General features: G+C 40.6%; 1 protein-coding gene across 1 annotated transcript in view; it reads right to left on the minus strand.

Annotated features, from left to right (window-relative positions):
- The window catches only part of gnat2 (guanine nucleotide binding protein (G protein), alpha transducing activity polypeptide 2), a 61963-nt gene that overhangs the window by 12047 nt on the left and 32731 nt on the right, over positions 1-17185 (minus strand). The window contains exons 2-6 of the mRNA XM_039748577.1: positions 15828-15870; positions 8969-9110; positions 8462-8619; positions 5292-5420; positions 1675-1804 (exon numbers count right to left, since the gene is read on the minus strand). Coding sequence (XP_039604511.1) covers positions 1675-1804; positions 5292-5420; positions 8462-8619; positions 8969-9110; positions 15828-15870 — 602 coding nt within the window. The remainder of the gene's footprint in view (positions 1-1674; positions 1805-5291; positions 5421-8461; positions 8620-8968; positions 9111-15827; positions 15871-17185) is intronic.

Consider the following 17185-nt stretch of genomic DNA (forward strand, 5'->3'; position numbering starts at 1 on the left):
TTCTTCATTATGTAAAGCACTTTGAGCTACATCTTTTGTATGAAAATGTGCTATATAAATAAATGTTGTTGTTGTTGTTCTTGGGCACAGCCATCAGCAATGTGTCTGTTTGCGGAGAAAGTGTCGACCTTGTTGAGAGATTTACTTACCTCGGCAGTGACATTCATGTGTCTGGTGACTCTTCCTATGAAGTCAGTAGACGAATTTGGAAAGAATGGAGGAGTAATGAGGTCTCTGGAAAGGGGTGTGTGGCGCTCCCGATATCTATGCAAAAGGACGAAGTTCCAAGTTAGAGTCTTGGTGCTTCCTGTCTTGCTATATGGTTGCAAAACATGGATGCTATACAGTGACCCGAGACCAAGACTGGACTCCTGTGGCAGTCTTATCGGAGAATCCTTGGGTACCACTGGTTTGACTGATTTGAGTTAATCGAGTGGTTACTCACAGAATCCCAAATGAGACACATTGCCTCCATTGCGTGGGAGCATCAGTTACGACACTATGGCCATGTGGCACAATTCCCCGAGGGTGATCCGGCTTGCCGGATCCTCATTGTTGAGGACTAGGCACACAACACCTGGCTACAGCAGATATATTATCATTTCTGGAAGGTGGGACTGGACCGTGTGTCTGCCTGGGGGGTTTCCCAGGTGTTTCGTTGTGTGGTTGGTATGGCAATGTGCTGTACCAGTGCATGCTCCCTAACCTGACCTGACCTGGTCTACAGAACACAGACAGCAATTTACATCAGTGCATCAACATTCAGCATCAATAACAGCACTTGCTGATGATTTCTGAGATGAGTCTATGCCTCTGGCCCAGAACGTGTAGTGGAAGAAGACATGCAGCTGATCAAATGCAGAGATTCATCTTAAAATGACTGAATCTCATAATGATGGTTTAATTTTGTCTTTTTTATCTTCTTAAAACAACATGTATGTGCTCTTTGGCAACATATGTGTAGTCTCAAGACACAGATCAATAATTTTTGCCTTGACAAATGGACATATTTAAGAAGTTTTAAAGCTTTTTCATTCACCTATGGGGTTGTGTTTCAATTAGCCCCATTGTAAACAGCAAGAACAGACAAGGGATTTTTAAAATCTATGAAAACCACTTCACTTCAGAACCAACTTTTATGTGACAAATTAATATATGCCACAATTGTGATGAAATAACTTCAACTTGAGAAGTACTGAAGTAAGAGTGGCTCCCCAGAAAGTGTTTTTTTTAATACTGCAGGTCTGGGAGGTTCAGAATACCAAGGATATTTGCATGGGGAGATTTGTGGAGTGCTAACAAAGCAAAAAGAATAAATAAATGAGAGCGGGAGAGAGAAAATTGGTTGAAAAGACTTCTGACGATGACTGAAATGTATGGATTTTTTAATTAAGCAAACTGCAGCTGCTTGCACGACAATGTGGTGAAAGAATGACCGTTGTAGAAACCTCATATGGGGATCCTGAGACGTGCTGAGATGAATCACTTCATCAGTACACAACGAAAGGACACCTCCCTAAATAGGAAGTTTACAGCCATATTCCTTATCTCTAGATTCAAAAGAAAAATCCCTCAACCGTTATCAGATATGCACAGAATATTTTGGTGGTTTCCTTTCACCCATGGCCAGAGTCAGCAAGAGATGACACACAGCAGTAGCGTACATCCACCTACCACTTCATCATCCTCTACCAGTACCATGTCATATGCACTGAGAGCAGCACAGAAAATAATGCAGGTCACCCCTTCAAAACAGTGAATCCATTTCTTCCGCTCCGACCGCTGACCTCCCACATCAAACATTCTGCAAAATTAAAAAACAAAAGTTATTTTCGGTGTATGTTAGTGGTAGTTTTAGCCATAGGACTGTGAGTGTTCAGTCAGACTGGATTGTATCTACGTATCCGTGTATCCATAGGTCAGTTGTTCAATCGGTGTCATTTACTGTGAATGAGGCATGAAAAACTAGTGATGGCTTAAAGTGAAAGCCGTCCTAATTTCATAATATAGGAAGAACTACCTGTTGAACCTGGATAGTCTTTACAAGATGTATTAACTCCTAGCAGCACATGTCTGTTTCATATTACATGCGATTAAGTCCTCCCACAGTTAGTCATCTTTACACTACAAGTGGACCCTTGCTATAGTATTCGAGCCCCCGCTGCTGTACTCTATTATGTTGCTTTGTGCTGCTCACAGTCGGTTCCTACTCCGCATTTTAACTTGTCATACACGTGCATCGAAGGACTCCTTCACAGGCTCAATCGAGGTATGCATAACCTGCCGGGATAAGATGGGCTGCTGCCACTAACTCTTAAGTTATTCTTTTTCCCTTACAGTGCAGAGAACCCACCCAGTGAGGGCAATGAGCCCCATCCCTTCTGGTCAGACCGCCATAAAGCCTGGACATCCCAGGAAAAGATGTCTTTTTTCGGACAGAGTAAGCCATTGAACAGACTAAGCCAGATCACTTTCAGTCTTTCTAAAGCCCCAGATTGGGAAAATGCACAAATGCACGCGGCTTTGTTTTTCCTTTAAAAAGTATTTTCTTTTCGGCAGGAGATGAATAAAGGGGATGACCCTGTTGTTGTCACGACTGTCATTGAGCCACCCAACAACACGTGTTACTCATTGTGTAAGTATCACTGCTTATTGTCAGATTTTGTTGCATGTAGTTATTTATATACATATGCTGAATATGGTCATTTGTTCCTCCACACAGGACTTCTTTGTTCATGGTTTGCTAATTCTGCACTCAGTCAGTTCTTGTTGCAGTCAGTTTTGCCTTGCTCTACTCTGAATATTTCTTCCTACTGCACATGGCTTACTCTCTGACACACTTTTGCATGCCTGATGCCCACCACATTACTAAAGTCCACACTCTGTAGCACCTGAACCTATCTGTCACTATTTAGACTCTTTTGCCTTTTAACCTAAAGTGAACATGGTGCTCAGAAGTACCTGGAGAGAACACTGGATCATTTTATTTTTCACATGGGGTAAGATTGACATGGTTGAAAGTGTACAGTTGGGAGGAACAGCCAGCCAGCCAGCCAACTTTAAATCCACTGGTTGGACATGAGTATGCATGATACTAAACAAAAGAATTTGAATTTGTTGTTGTGTTATTTATCTGGGACTGTTGATTGGTTTAGAAGGGTTGGGTGTTGGCCGGACACAATAGAAAAACGAAACAGATACAAATCTTAGTGTGGGTTTGAAATTAGTTCTGCTTTCACCTCTGGAAGAGCTTCTCTTATATGTAAAAGGAGTGACTCAATAGACCTTTTTCAGGATCCCAGTAATGGAGGTGTTTTGCAAGAAGCTGTGACTAAAAAAATTGAATTCTCTGAGGCAAGCTGGGGTCTGTTGCTTGGACTACAATGATATAGGCTGCTCTGTTCAGCCTGTTTTCATTGCAGACCCTTATCAAGGAGACAGAGATATTCTGAATGAGATGACGCAATAGTCGGGCCATACTCAGCAGCTATAAAACACTACATTTTATGATCATGTTTCTCCATGACTTACCTCAAAATGATATCTTCTACCCTAATTTTTATCTAAAGTTATGAACCAAATGAAATGTGGAAGTTTACCAGACCAAATGAAAATTTGGAAGACTTTTTGGGAAACTCCTGTCCCCTTGAGTCATCCTTCAACCCCGACTAGACTTCTTGGGATAGCCCTGGAATAACGCTGAGAGCCATACCTAAGCCTTGGAACCTGTGGGGTTTTCATCCTTGTATTCTCCTTAGCAGCCAAGGAGTCCCTTCATCTTTGGACTCCTACTCTATTTTGAAAGGTGAGACAATGCCTCAGTCACATGTCTTTTAAAACGGGTAGCAAGGAGCCATGTATAACATAGCATGTTTCCCATTTGCCACCTGTTACTTTTGGGATTTCTTGGTTTGGCTCCAGCAGACCCCCGTGACCCTGTAGTTAGGATGTAGTGGGTTGGATAATGGATGGATGGATGTTTCATTCACTAATGTCCCTTGCTGTTCTTCCATTATTGAACAGTTCCATTGTGAGAATGCTTCTACATGCATTGTGAAGACAGTCTTTCATTGGGGAGTTTAATGTCTATTTCCTGCCCTGAACTGCTCCAGAACATTTGAAATCCTGACCCCAATCAGATCTTCCTCTAAAGTGTGGCTTTGAAAAAGGTAGATGAGGATGCAAAGGCATGTCTGTGACGATGTGAGTTCTCTGCATGCTCCCATCGTCTGTCCGGGACCCCCTGAACCCATCACCGTCGGTAATGTTACCGATGAGCTCGGCCGTGAGGCACTACAATGGAGCAAGGGGATGGTGTAAAAGTGCCAAGTGCTTTTATTTAAAACAACAGCAAAACAATGTCCAAATTAAATAAAGTGCAGTGCTTTTCAAAAGTCATTAAATAAATAATCCATTAAAACAGAAGTGAAGTGGAGGTTAAAATCCAATAGAAAAAGTCTTTTAAAAACAACGAGGTTAAAACAACGCTGGAAGCAATCCTTTAAAAACACAAAGTCCAGTGTCTTTTTACCTGGCGGCTCCCCTGCTTCTCTCCTTTGCAACAGGAGAGTCGCCATACCTGCAGCTGACCTTCTCCTACACAACTGATCTGGTGGCCTTCCGATCCCTGGCTCCGGTTCAGCTCACCTAGACTGAGACTTAGGCTCTCCAGAGACCAGGATGCTCACACTGGGGCTTCTTTTCCCAATCTCTGACTCCCACTGCCTGCCCTTGCTGCGTTGAGCCAAGCCTTCTCTCGGTCACTCCTGCTCCAAACAATCGCCCAGCAGGAGCAACCACTACCGTTGACCCTGAGGTGCTGGCCAAACACCTCACTTGGGCTCACCTCTCCCAGCTGCTCATGTACAGAGCGAGCCTGCGCTTGCTCGCTCTCCTTCTTTCTCTCTACCGGCTTTCTCCCTCCTGCTTCCTCCCTTCTTCTCTGCAACCTCCATCTTTCTTTTTCTTCCTTCCTAGCCGCCTCGCGCTTCTATTTATGATGGGGACGTGATTCACTTGTGCAATCAGCAGCTCCCGGGAACAATTATGGATGTGGATGACTCCTCACTTGTGCACTTAAATGAGACTCGCCCACACCGCAAATCACCCCAGTAACCACTTCAGCCACACTTCACCACTTCCCCTCGCTAAGCCGCGACTGCGGTAATTATTTATTTTAAAAATGTCCCTTTGACATGAGCTGTGGACCCGCTATATCACAATGTCATGAAAGGGTTGTCACATAGTAATTCAGTACAGAATGGGTGGAAGTTTTGCTGCTTTTCTCTCACCTGAATTGCAGGTCCTTGAAAGAGAACTGCTCCTCAATGATACCCGTAGTCTTGACTCGAGATCGCAAGACATCCTGCTCATTTGGAAGGTAATTTGCAGCTGTGATCCTGTCTAACTGGTTGAGGTAACTGCAGAGGGGAGAGGTAAAGAAAAGATTAAAGGAGGGAGAAAAAGAATCATGAAACGTTCCACCACATGTTGATGCAACACTCGGGGTGGGGAGAAAAGATAGGAAGGCAGATTACCAAAAGAAAGAAAAATGGCAGAATGAGGGGAGGTAAGATGGGTAAAAGCCTGACACCCAGAGGATAGGAAAAAAGAATGAAGAGAAAAAGTACAAGCTATCTCTAATCTATCCTTTTAATCCTTATATGTGCCAACTAACAATAGGCTTCATGGCAGTAACTCCCTGGAAAATTGGAATTTAAGGTCAAAGTTGTCTTATTTTCAATTAAGACTACAAAATAACAAAAGTTCAGAATCAATGTCTCCAAGACCGGACAGTTAACTTTGTGAACTGGAATGTTAAAGGCCTGAATTATGAATTAAATAAAAAGAAAGTATTCTCTCATCTAACAGGACTAACACTAAAATAGTATTTTTACAGAAGACCCACTTATTAAGCAAGGATCAGCTTCGGCTGCACAGAGACTGGACTGGCCAAATCTTCCATTCCAGCTTTACAAAGAAAACTAGAGATGTGGGAATTCTTATACATAGAACAGTCTCATTTGTAGTATCAGATGTAGTTTCTGATTTTGAAGGGAGATATGTGATCGTCATGTGCAGTTTATTTAACTGTAAAGTGATTTTGATAAATATTTATTCACCCAATGTCAATGATAGAGAATTCATGCAAAACATATTTGCATCCACTCCCAATGTGAACACTCATAAAATTATAATGGCTGGGGACTTTGATTGTGTTTTAAATCCAGACCTAGATTGGTCCCCAGCCATAGGGGTGATGACATATAATACTGTAAAGACAATTACACAGTTTGTAACTGATCGCAACTTATCAGACCCCGGGAGATTTCTAAACCCAAACTCAAGAGCATATTCATTCTGCTCACCAGTGCACCATTGCTACTCAAGAATTGATTATTTCTCTGTAGATAACAATTACTTGCCTACGATTTAAATCTTGCAAGTACACCGCTATTGTTATTCTGATTTTGGAGCTAAAATCATTATGCCTCACATACTCGTCTCGCAGATGGCGTCTTAATCCACTTTTATTAGCAGACGAGAACTGTGCCGAATTTATATCCAAACAAATCAATATTTTTCTTACAGACAAATACATCCTCAGAGGTCTGTGCAGGAATACTCTGGGGAAACCCTCAAGGCCTTCGTAAGAATGGAGATTTACAGGGTGAGGCAGAAAGGACAGACATATTTGAAATGGCTAGAACTTACCACTAGGTGGAGTGACAGATGTGCGGTAGGTGGCGTTAGGTTCGCAAAGTCTTAGCATTTTTTTGTTTTCTTTTTAGTTGAAGCCATGGAGCCGTGGATGATTGAACACCGCGTTTTTGCATACGACTGTTTTGTCAAGAACAACCAATCTATTACCGCAGTTCAGCGTGACTTTCGTTGCCATTTCAATATCCACAGAAATAAAGCTGTTCCCGCTCGTAATGCTATCCTATGTTGGATTAAAGCATTTCGTACATGAGGTACACTAATGAACAAAAGACTGCCGGGGGCTACACGAACTGCATGTACCCCTGAAAATGTGGAAAGCGTACGACTAGCCCTGCTACACAGTCCAAGTCAATCTGCTCGGAAGCATTCTTCTGAACTTGGCCTCAGTAATTGTTCGGTAAGGCGTATTTTGCATTTAGACCTGCATTTCCATCCCTACAAATTGTCAAATGCTATTTCAATATGAACTCAAATCTTTCAATAAATTTTAAAATTAATAATTTTGTGATGTTGTAAAAAACGCCTGTACTTTCTGCCTCACCCTGTATAAAAGCAAGTGAAAACATAGACAAAAGGAGATGACAAACATTGTAAAACATAAAGAGAACAGAAAGGCCAGCAGAAAGAGGGCAATAGAATTATGGTACGAATGGAAAGGAGAAAGTAAAGATTAAATAGAGATTGGGTGGAGAATATAAAATGGCTTTAATTCATAAAGTAACAATGTCATAATCATGTTCACATTTGGGAGGGATTTGGTGGGGAACACTGGAGCTTATCTTGGCTGCACTTGGCACAATGCAAGAAAATCCATTACTTACACTGCTTACACTTCCAGAGGGGCCATTTAGAGTTGACAGTTAAATTAACACACTTACGAGGGGGGACCCAAAAATAACAAGAATTTTTTTTTCTGGAAGCTGGAGGAGTGTTAGTTCCGACGTTTGCCGCTAGGTGCGTGTACTAGACTGCCCTCAGCATCATTTGGCCAAGCGGCATCCTTGAAGTGCTCAAGCTGTTGTGTGATGCATTTGCGGAGAAAATGACCCGAATTGTGGCAATCGGGTAAGTGGCTTCAGCATCACGACACATCATTGAGTGTGTGGCAGTTTTTCATGAAAAGCGGGATGACAGCGGTTTCCCAACCCATACCACCACTCCCCGGATCTTGCACCCTGCAATTTTTTTTTTCTTATTTCCAAGAATGAAGAGGGACCTTAAAGGAAAGCATTTTCAGGATGTAGAAGAGGTCAACAAGCAAACGACGGAGGCACTGAAGGCTATGAACAATGGAAAATGCGGTGGGACAAGTGTATTGCATCACAATGAGAGTATTTTGAGGGATATCACATTTTGGAAATGTTCTGAAAAATATACGATTTTCTTTTTAAATTCTTGTTATTTTTGGGTCTCCCTCGTACTTGGGATGTGGGAGGATCATCCACACAAATATGCAGTGAATAATGCTCAGTTTATCTTGGTTAATCTTTCCATAGAGACTTTACTTTTCAGAAACCTGGCATAGGTTGTGTGATGCATAGCAGGGTCATAGTCCAACTTTGCAAGTGGAGTCACATGATGAGTTAGAAATGAAAAATGAAACCAGTTCTTTGCTGGCAGTAGGTTGGCCTCTCCAACCACAACAGCCCCCATCCTTCTGTAATTTCTGTCCTTTCCTTCAAAGTCAGAAGAAGGGACACTCCTCAGAATACTGTTGCTTCTGAAAGGGTTCACTTACTAGGAGGCAGAGTCATTCAGCTGGTATTCTGCAGCTCTCTCGAAAGAAGCCTGCACGCCAGTGTCTGCCCAGAGCCTCTTAATCACATCAACTAGCTCTGGGGGCATTGTACCTTCCTCAATTGAATCTGCCAGGTTGTTCAATGTACGTCCATCATCCTAAAAGAGAGTAGAGAAGACGGGTAGTAAGGTTGTGAATGTGTGATATCTCATGAAGAAAAAGGTATGATGCACCCTTCTCAGTATGAGAAGATAATAATGAACTAGGAGGTTCGATGTGCTGCTATAGTGACATCGGAGTCAATGGGGCAGTAAGAGTATGTGAACAAGTGGGCTAGCTGCCTCAGGGTATAGCGTGCAATTAAAAAATGAGTCCTGTTGTAACCACATTGTCAAAATTTCATTAGGCTGTTCAAAATACAACAAAAAGTGGAGACGTTCACAAGAGCTTGACACTGCTCTCCCAATGTCTTAGTTTTTTACTCTTTTTTTGTTTTTCCATACTGACCGCTCTGGATGTGTTCCCATAGTCTATTCCAAGTGTCTGCATGGCTCGAACGATGGCCAGAATGGACTGCAGAATATTGCCATAGATGATTGCCTTGAATGCTAAACATTCTTCTTCTGAATAGCCATCCTGATGGATAATTCTAAGAAGGAAGTAAAGCTTAGTTAGACTTTCAGGTTACTTAGTACCTTACTTGCCACACAGAACCCAAACCTTAATTACTCATCCAAATAGATTTATGGAATCTCATCCTGTATGTGTGCATTTATCACTTGATGTTTACGATCACTCATGCAAATGGTGATGAGCTGCTCAGGAAGCCAAGTGTACTGACCCACAACCTGAGAGCTGCACGCTTCTCTATCATCAAGCTTTGATTTTCAGCTATGCTCACATGTCGGTTCAGCCTGGTAAATATTTGAGAAGACCTGACGTGCAGCATCATCTCGACGCAAGTAAACAGGACAGAGGTGTGGGTTTGTATTTTGATGTTTTTATAGATTTTACTGTATCAACAAAAATACTTAACTATTCTTTTTCCACAGTTCTGTCTGATAAGGCAATAAAATAAATACATGCTTACATACATACATAAATAAATGTTTGGTTTTGTCCTACTCTCAGTGACTGTCTTATGTCTTCTACAAGGCTGTTTTTGCTTAGTGTAGGTCTCACGAGGGCACTGTTTCTCCACTATGAAAATTATTTTTATTAGTAACTGCCTGTTTACAGTTATGATGTTTTTTTTAATCATATTTCTGGGTTGGATGAAAGCTTTTTACTGTCATATTTTTTAATGAAAAAAAAATCAGATAAAAATGTGTAGGATCACTTATTGCACAATACCAATTTCATTGGTTTTTCTTAGTTGAATTTCTGCTGCTGGGATATTTTGGAGAGCAGCATACCAAAAAAATGCATACTTAAAAAATAGTGTCAGATTTGAATCCCCTGGCAATATTTCCACTTTCACTGAATAAACTAAAGTTTTCCATTAAAACATTTTAGTCCTGGGTGTTGTCTTCATTTTTGAAAGGAGTTATTCCAGTGATTTTGTATATTCCACTAAAGTCTTTTCAAATATTGTACTACCCTGAAAGATGTCCTGTGCTATCATTATCATAAGCTCCAATTATTTTTGTGAGCCTGCTTTACTCATCACGGAATTGTGTAGAGCATGGAAGCAGCAGGTGCAGAGCAGGAACCAACAAAACATTCAACACCAGTTTAGCATAGGTAGATGGAATAATAAAATTATAGAAACAATATGTACAGATAGTATTTTGAAGGCCTCAGTAATTTATACATGTGAAGATGCACATTTAATAAGGCACAGGCTACTTTTAAATAGGCAAAAAATTGTCATTAGTTCCACCTAAAGTGGAAAACCCGGTGACCATCTCACTGAATGTGCATTACAAACAAAGGGCCACCAACTGCCACCATTGTCTAAGTCGTGGGTCATTTGGCCATAGACTCCCTGGATTGTTCTTATCCATCTTAACAAAAGGATAATTGTGTGTGTCTGTCTGATTGGTTGCTATGCCTCTGTCATTCCAACAGATGGCACATCAAAAACATCATCACTGCTTTGACGAATCCCATACCAAACTGAATATAATTGAGACAATGCATTCCATTTGTCATTCCAACAAATGGCATAGCACAAACATTAACACTACTTTCAAGAATCCCTTTACAAATTGCATATAACAGAGATATATACAAATTACATTTGTCATTCCAATGGGTGTCACATCACAAACATTAACACTGTTTTGACAAATCCCATACCAAATGGTATGTAACAGAGACATAATGCATTGCATTTTTTATTCCAGCAGATGGCATATCACAAACATTAACACTACTTTTAAGAATCCAATTACAAATTGCACATAACAGAGACATACTGTATACATTACATTTCACATTGCAAACATTAACACTTTCGCTTTGACGAATCCCATACTAAATAGCATGTAACAGAGACATAATGCATTGCATTTGTCATTCCCAGAGATGGCATATCACACACACTAATTACAGTTTTATGAATCCCATACCAAAAGGCATATAACAGGGACATATGCATTTCCTTTTCACTCCAACAGATGGTACCTCACAATATACAAATGATGTTTTCTGTTTCAGCTTTTCTTCTAGTGTTGTATCTAGCATTTTGCTCTGGTTTATTGTCTTTCATTCTATTTAATGCTTTGCCTATTCTGCATTTATCTGTACTTAGAGCTCTATGCAGGTATTGTTTGTATCCGATGTTATATATACCCTGCTGTTCTTTATGAGACTCTGGGAAGCAGCTTGAGCATGGGAAAGGCACTATATAAATAAAATGTATTATTATTTAAAACTCCAGTGTGGCTGAATAGGGAAGGCATAATGAGTTGGAACAGAAACCGCATGACATATGCCCAAAGAACCTTCACAAACGCCTCTTTTGGATTCTTTTCCAGAACAGGGACCCAGCAAAGTCAAAGCAAGCTGCTTTGGTTTAGTGTAATAAACATTTCACGCTTAATGTAGCTTACTGAGACAAATAATTAGGTTCAAATACCCAAACGGGCACTCTCTCTGTAGACCCTGCCCAGCCTGTTTCATTGTGAGTATTCTTGGTGTATCATATATGCATGCTGGGTGATTGAAAGCCTGATAAACATCAGTCTAACTGTGTACAGGAGTGTGTCCTGTGATGGATTATCCAGTGGTTGGTTCTTGCCTTCTGTTTGAAGCTGCCAGGATGATGAATAGCTTCTGATGGCTCTAAAACTGATAAAACTTGATAAATGAAAGATCCCGTACAAAAAAGTGAGACCAGGAAATAGGAGGATAAATTAATGATTGTAGCATTTGATGTGAAAGACATCTAACTTCAAAGTACTATTGCCCTTCTATTTAGTGGGACAAATTTTAGCAGCAGCAGTCGTGCATATCACAGATGTTTTTGCTCTAACTGCACTCCTGTTGTATTCACTTTGAACAGTTTAATACATACTCTGGACCATATTTTGAGGCTAATTTGGAATGAACGTTAAATCACAATAGCCATGTTGTTTTTATTTTATATACAGTATATACATTTTGGCATTAAGGCTATATTCCAGTATTTTCTTGTGACTCTTTTCCTTTAATTTTTGCTTTTATTGTTTTCTCACACAGTATTTTATTTGATCATTTTCATGTCCATGTTCTTTCACAAAACATTTGAGTCTGTTGTGTAGTCTGTTTAAGTTAATAATGGTTTTATATATAAACTGCTCAAAAAATAAAACACATCAGATCTCAATGGGGAAAAAAAATCCTGCTGGATGTCTATACTGATATGGACTGGGTAACGTGTTAGGAACGAAAGGATGCCACATCGTTTCATGGAAATGAAAATTCTCAACCTACAGAGGGCTGAATTCAAAGGCACCCAAAAATCAAAGTGAAAAAATGATGCACAGGCTAGTCCATTTTGCCAGAATTTCATTGTAGCAAATCCAAACCATACTCAGTAGTTTGTATGGCCCTTACGTGCTTGTATGCATGCCTGACAATGTCGGGGTGGTGGTTTTGGGATGGGGGCATGCTCCTAATGAGACAACAGATGGTGTCCTGGGGAATCTCTTCCCAGATCTGGACCAGGGCATCACTGAGCTCTTAGACAATCTGAGGTACAACCTGGTGCTGTCGGATGGCCCAAAATGTAATTTCCCAGAGGTGCTCTATTGGATTTAGGTCAGGCGAATGTCAGGGCCAGTCAATGGTATCAATTCCTTCATCCTCAAGGAACTGCCTGCATACTCTCATCACATGAGGCTGGGCATTGTCGTGCACCAGGAAGAACCCAGGACCCACTGAACCAGCATAGGGTCTGACAATGGGTCCGAGTATTTCACCCAGATACCTAATGGAAGTCAAGATGCAGTTGTCTAGTCCGTAGAGGTCCATGCATCCCTCCATGGATATGCCTCCCCAGACCATCACTAACCCACCACCAAACTGGTCATGCTGAATAATGTTACAGGCAGCATAATGTTCTCCACGGCTTCTCGCTTTCACATCTGTCACATGTGCTCAGGGTAAACCTGCTCTCGTCTGTGAAAAGCACAGGGTGCCAGTGGTGGACCTGCTAATTCTGGTATTCTATGGCAAATGCCAATCAAGCTCCACGGTGCCGAGCAGTGAGCACAGGGCCCACTAGAGGACGCCGGGCCCTCAGGCCACCCTCGTGAAGTCTGATTCTGATTGTTTGGTCAGAGACATTCACACCAGTCGCCTGCTGGAGTACATTCTGTAGGGCTCTGGCAGTGCTCATCCTGTTCCTCTTTGCCCAAAGGAGCAGATACAGGTCCTGCTGATGGGTTAAGGACCTTCTACAGCCATGTTCAGTTCTCCTAGAATAACTGCCTGTCTCCTGGAATCTCCACTATGCCCTGGGAGACACAGCAAACCTTCTGGCAATGGTACGTATTGATGTGACATCCCGGAGAAGGTGGACTACCTGTGTAACCTCTGTAGGGTCCAAGCATCGCGTCATGCTACCTGACACTGAACATAGCCAAATGCAAAACTAGTGAAGAAACAGTCAGAAAAGATGAGGAGGGAAAAATGTCAGCGGCCTCCACCTGCTAAACCATTCCTGTTTTGGTGGTCGTCTCATTGTTGCCCCTCTAGTGCACCTGTTGTTAATTTCATTAACACCACAGCAGCTGAAACTGATTAACAACCCCCTCTGCTACTTAACTGACCAGATTAATATCCCAGAAGTTTCATTGACTTTATGCTATACTCTGATTAAAAAGTGTTCCTTTAATTCTTTTGAGCAGTATATTTTATAGCTCCTCTTATTCTATATTTTCCCTATGTGACTGTTATTGTTTTCATTTTCTCTCACTTTATTCGCAGTAAACAGGTTCAAGACTTTAGGGCTTTGCAGGCTTCAGGTTATAGCAGAACTTTATTCATTAGTGGCAAATTAAAGCCTGAAAACAAGTTTGGCCTATTCTATTCTATTCTATTCTGTTCTGTTCTATTGTGCTCTCTGCATTAAGAAAAGTGAGAGGGTCGAAAAAACTTGATTGATATTGCTTTGTTCCATTTTAAACCAAAGGTTTGTTGTCATCCTTAGGTGTTAAAAGATGAAAAAATGAAACACACGTGGGTGTAAACATCAATTTGTCCTTTTTAAAAACATTACACTGTCATTTGTCGGACAGCAGAAGAACTGGCGACAAATACAAAATTTCTACGGACTGAATGGACTGTATATAGCCATGTTATGTAAATAAAAAAAAATCAAATCTGCACTCATATTCTTGGTGCTATAAAATCAGCTTTTCAAGTAGTTTTGAGTATGAATATCGATAACTAAAGAAATAGTTTGATGTTAGGCATGGTTAAAGAACAGAAAGACCTGCCTTCATTGTAACCCAAACCAAGAACAACTTGTGCAGTATATTAAGATGGATTAAACATTTGTGTGTATGTGTTGTGTTTTTAAGCTGTCTCTTTTGCTAAAAATGTACAATGGCACATTGCATAACACATAGTAATCTTTTTTTTATTAACCAGTCAAACTTGGATTGCACCGTTGAGCCTTTTGTTATTTGAAACTTGGTTAATGTTAGTTCAATGTGTGCAGTAATTTTCATCACAGTGGACGTTGATCTGTGCAAGTCCATTAATGCTAGTTACTGTTACTGTTTTATAAAAAAAGGACTTGTATCATTCTGTAGTGTGTGTGCTGTTTATGGAAACACACTTTTAGGTTAAAGTGATGCTGGCCTTCCAGAAGAGAAAACATTTTTAGCTGAGTAGTCCTCCTCTGAGCGTTAGAGTTAGGGTTTGATTCTAGGTGGCGGTTGACTCACGAAGTGCTAAGGGTGTTGTCAGTTTTGCTTTGAATGGCAGCAGTGATAGGGTTGTCTTTCAAAGAGGGCTATACTAGGGTGTTGTACCGTGTTAGCCATTATGAATGTAGAGAAAAGCCAAGCAAAATGACACCTTTTATTGGCTAACTAAAAACATTACAATATGCAAGCTTTCGAGGCAACTCAGGCCCCTTTTTCAGGCAAGATGTAATCAAGATGCCTGAAGAAGGGGCCTGAGTTGCCTCGAACGTTTTTAGTTGGCTAATAAAAGGTGTCATTTTGCTTGGCTTTTCTCTACATTCATAAAGAGGGCTATGAATTTTTATTAGGGGAAAAGAAACCGTATTCAGCGTGTGAGAATGTGATAGAGCAGTTGCCTGAAAAATAGCAAATATTAGTTGCCTGGATTTCTTAAGCTCAACTGGGTTATGACACGAGGTTGGAGAAGGACAGGCTGCAGTGTAAATGCAGGGTGAGCTCAGCTTTGTTTATCATGTTAAATCACAAACACACACTCTGTGCATAGACCTGCATTTATGCAGTTCAAGGGAATAAGCACCATAGTTGACCATTGCTGGCCTACATAAAGGGTGCAGAGTGTCTGGGCTAGAATCGGCCCTCCTCCTTTATATGTCTTATAAGACAAGTAGGCTAACAGTCACACCTTCGATTTACTGTTAAACTGAATGAATCATGAACTGCGACCAAATGAGACTGTAATGGAGCTGTTTTTAAATTCCATAAAACACTCTTAGTGCATTTTATTTTCTTTTTTAAAATAAATAACCCAGTCCTTAGAAGCAAGTATTGCAGCATTCTTTGCAAATATAGTAGAGAGTGCCATCTGATGGTTACAGACTGACATGTCCTACATGTACATTGCAGGAGTGGAACCAAAATCTTTGTGCAGTGCATATTCACTTTTATTTGTCTTTCTAGGCATTTGTTTAAAGTGACATTTTGAGGGCATTGATGTGTTCACTTACTTCATCTGTTTGACGATGGTGCTTTTTCCTGACTCTCCGGCCCCTGAAAGACAGGAGAAAAGCTCAGGTCAAGTAAGAAATCTTTCCATACAGATGTCAGTCCTGTTGCTGCAAAAGGAAGAAGTATTCCCTGCCATGTGCCCATCTGTGTGCCAGTAGTGCTCAGACACGCTCCATAGGTTGACACTTTTAAAGTTAGATACTGTAACTATCAATCCATTCAATCAGCCATCTGCTTTTTGACATTTTTTTAAAGTTAAGAACTAAGCCTGTCCACGATACCAGGACATCTAAAGGCATTATCACTTATGCTAGGCCAATTTACAGTTACAGTTCATTAACCAAATACCCAGATATCCCTGGTGCATTGCCTTACCAAGCGGAACTTCATTAGCCATGGAGGGAAAGCACCAGTGAATGACCCCTTTACTGCTGTTCAAAAAAATAGGAAACACTTTAATACCCAATTAACACTAGTAGATGGCTACAGCTAACCAAGATGGAGTAGCACACTCACTGGTGCCATACCAAAGAAGCAAAGATAGTAACACAGTTTCACAGCAATAAATCTCTCTATTATAATAAAAAAATCTTGACAAGGCGTGACTTTTTGAAATGAAGTCCCTCGAGACGGAGACTTTTAACATGAGATTCTTTCAAGTCACATCATACTTGCAACTATTTTCAAACAAGACCACAGTCATCTAACCTCTCAGTTGTGTGAATGCTTTTGTCAGACACACTTCCTGTGCCCACATCGCTTAGTCGTGCGAATGCTTTTGGCAGACACACTTCCTGCGCTCTTATAAATTTTATCAGGACAATAATTTTATACATTCTAGATGAAACGTCAATGACTAAGCGAAGAAGAAAGAGCAGCGTGTCGAAAAGAGACCCAAAAGTGTTGGAGAGAAAAGAATGCAAAAAAGAACAACAATAATCTATGTGCTAATTCTGAAAATAAGGAAAGTAATAATCAGCCTGGACCATGGGAAAGGCGCTATATAAATAAATTGTATTATTATTATTATTATTATAATTAAGTGGAATTGAAAACCTTGCAGGTCCAATCAGGGTCAGAAATAAAAGACAAAGTAGAACTTCATAAAGACATTCAAAAATGTGGCGATATTAGACATTAGACACAAAGTAGATCTTGATATGCCATCCATATTAAAACGTTTACAGTTTCCCATTAAAATAGCTTTTGCTATGACAATTAACAATTCACAGGGACAACCATTCGAAAAAGTCAGTTTATTTTTTAGAGAGAAAGAAACAATATTCACTCATGGGCAGTTATATGTTGCGTTTTCACGATGTAAGTCCAAATACTGAATCAAAATTCAATGCAATCT

The sequence above is a fragment of the Polypterus senegalus genome, chromosome 3 (assembly GCF_016835505.1).
Source record: "Polypterus senegalus isolate Bchr_013 chromosome 3, ASM1683550v1, whole genome shotgun sequence".
Taxonomy (NCBI): Eukaryota; Metazoa; Chordata; class Cladistia; order Polypteriformes; family Polypteridae; genus Polypterus; species Polypterus senegalus.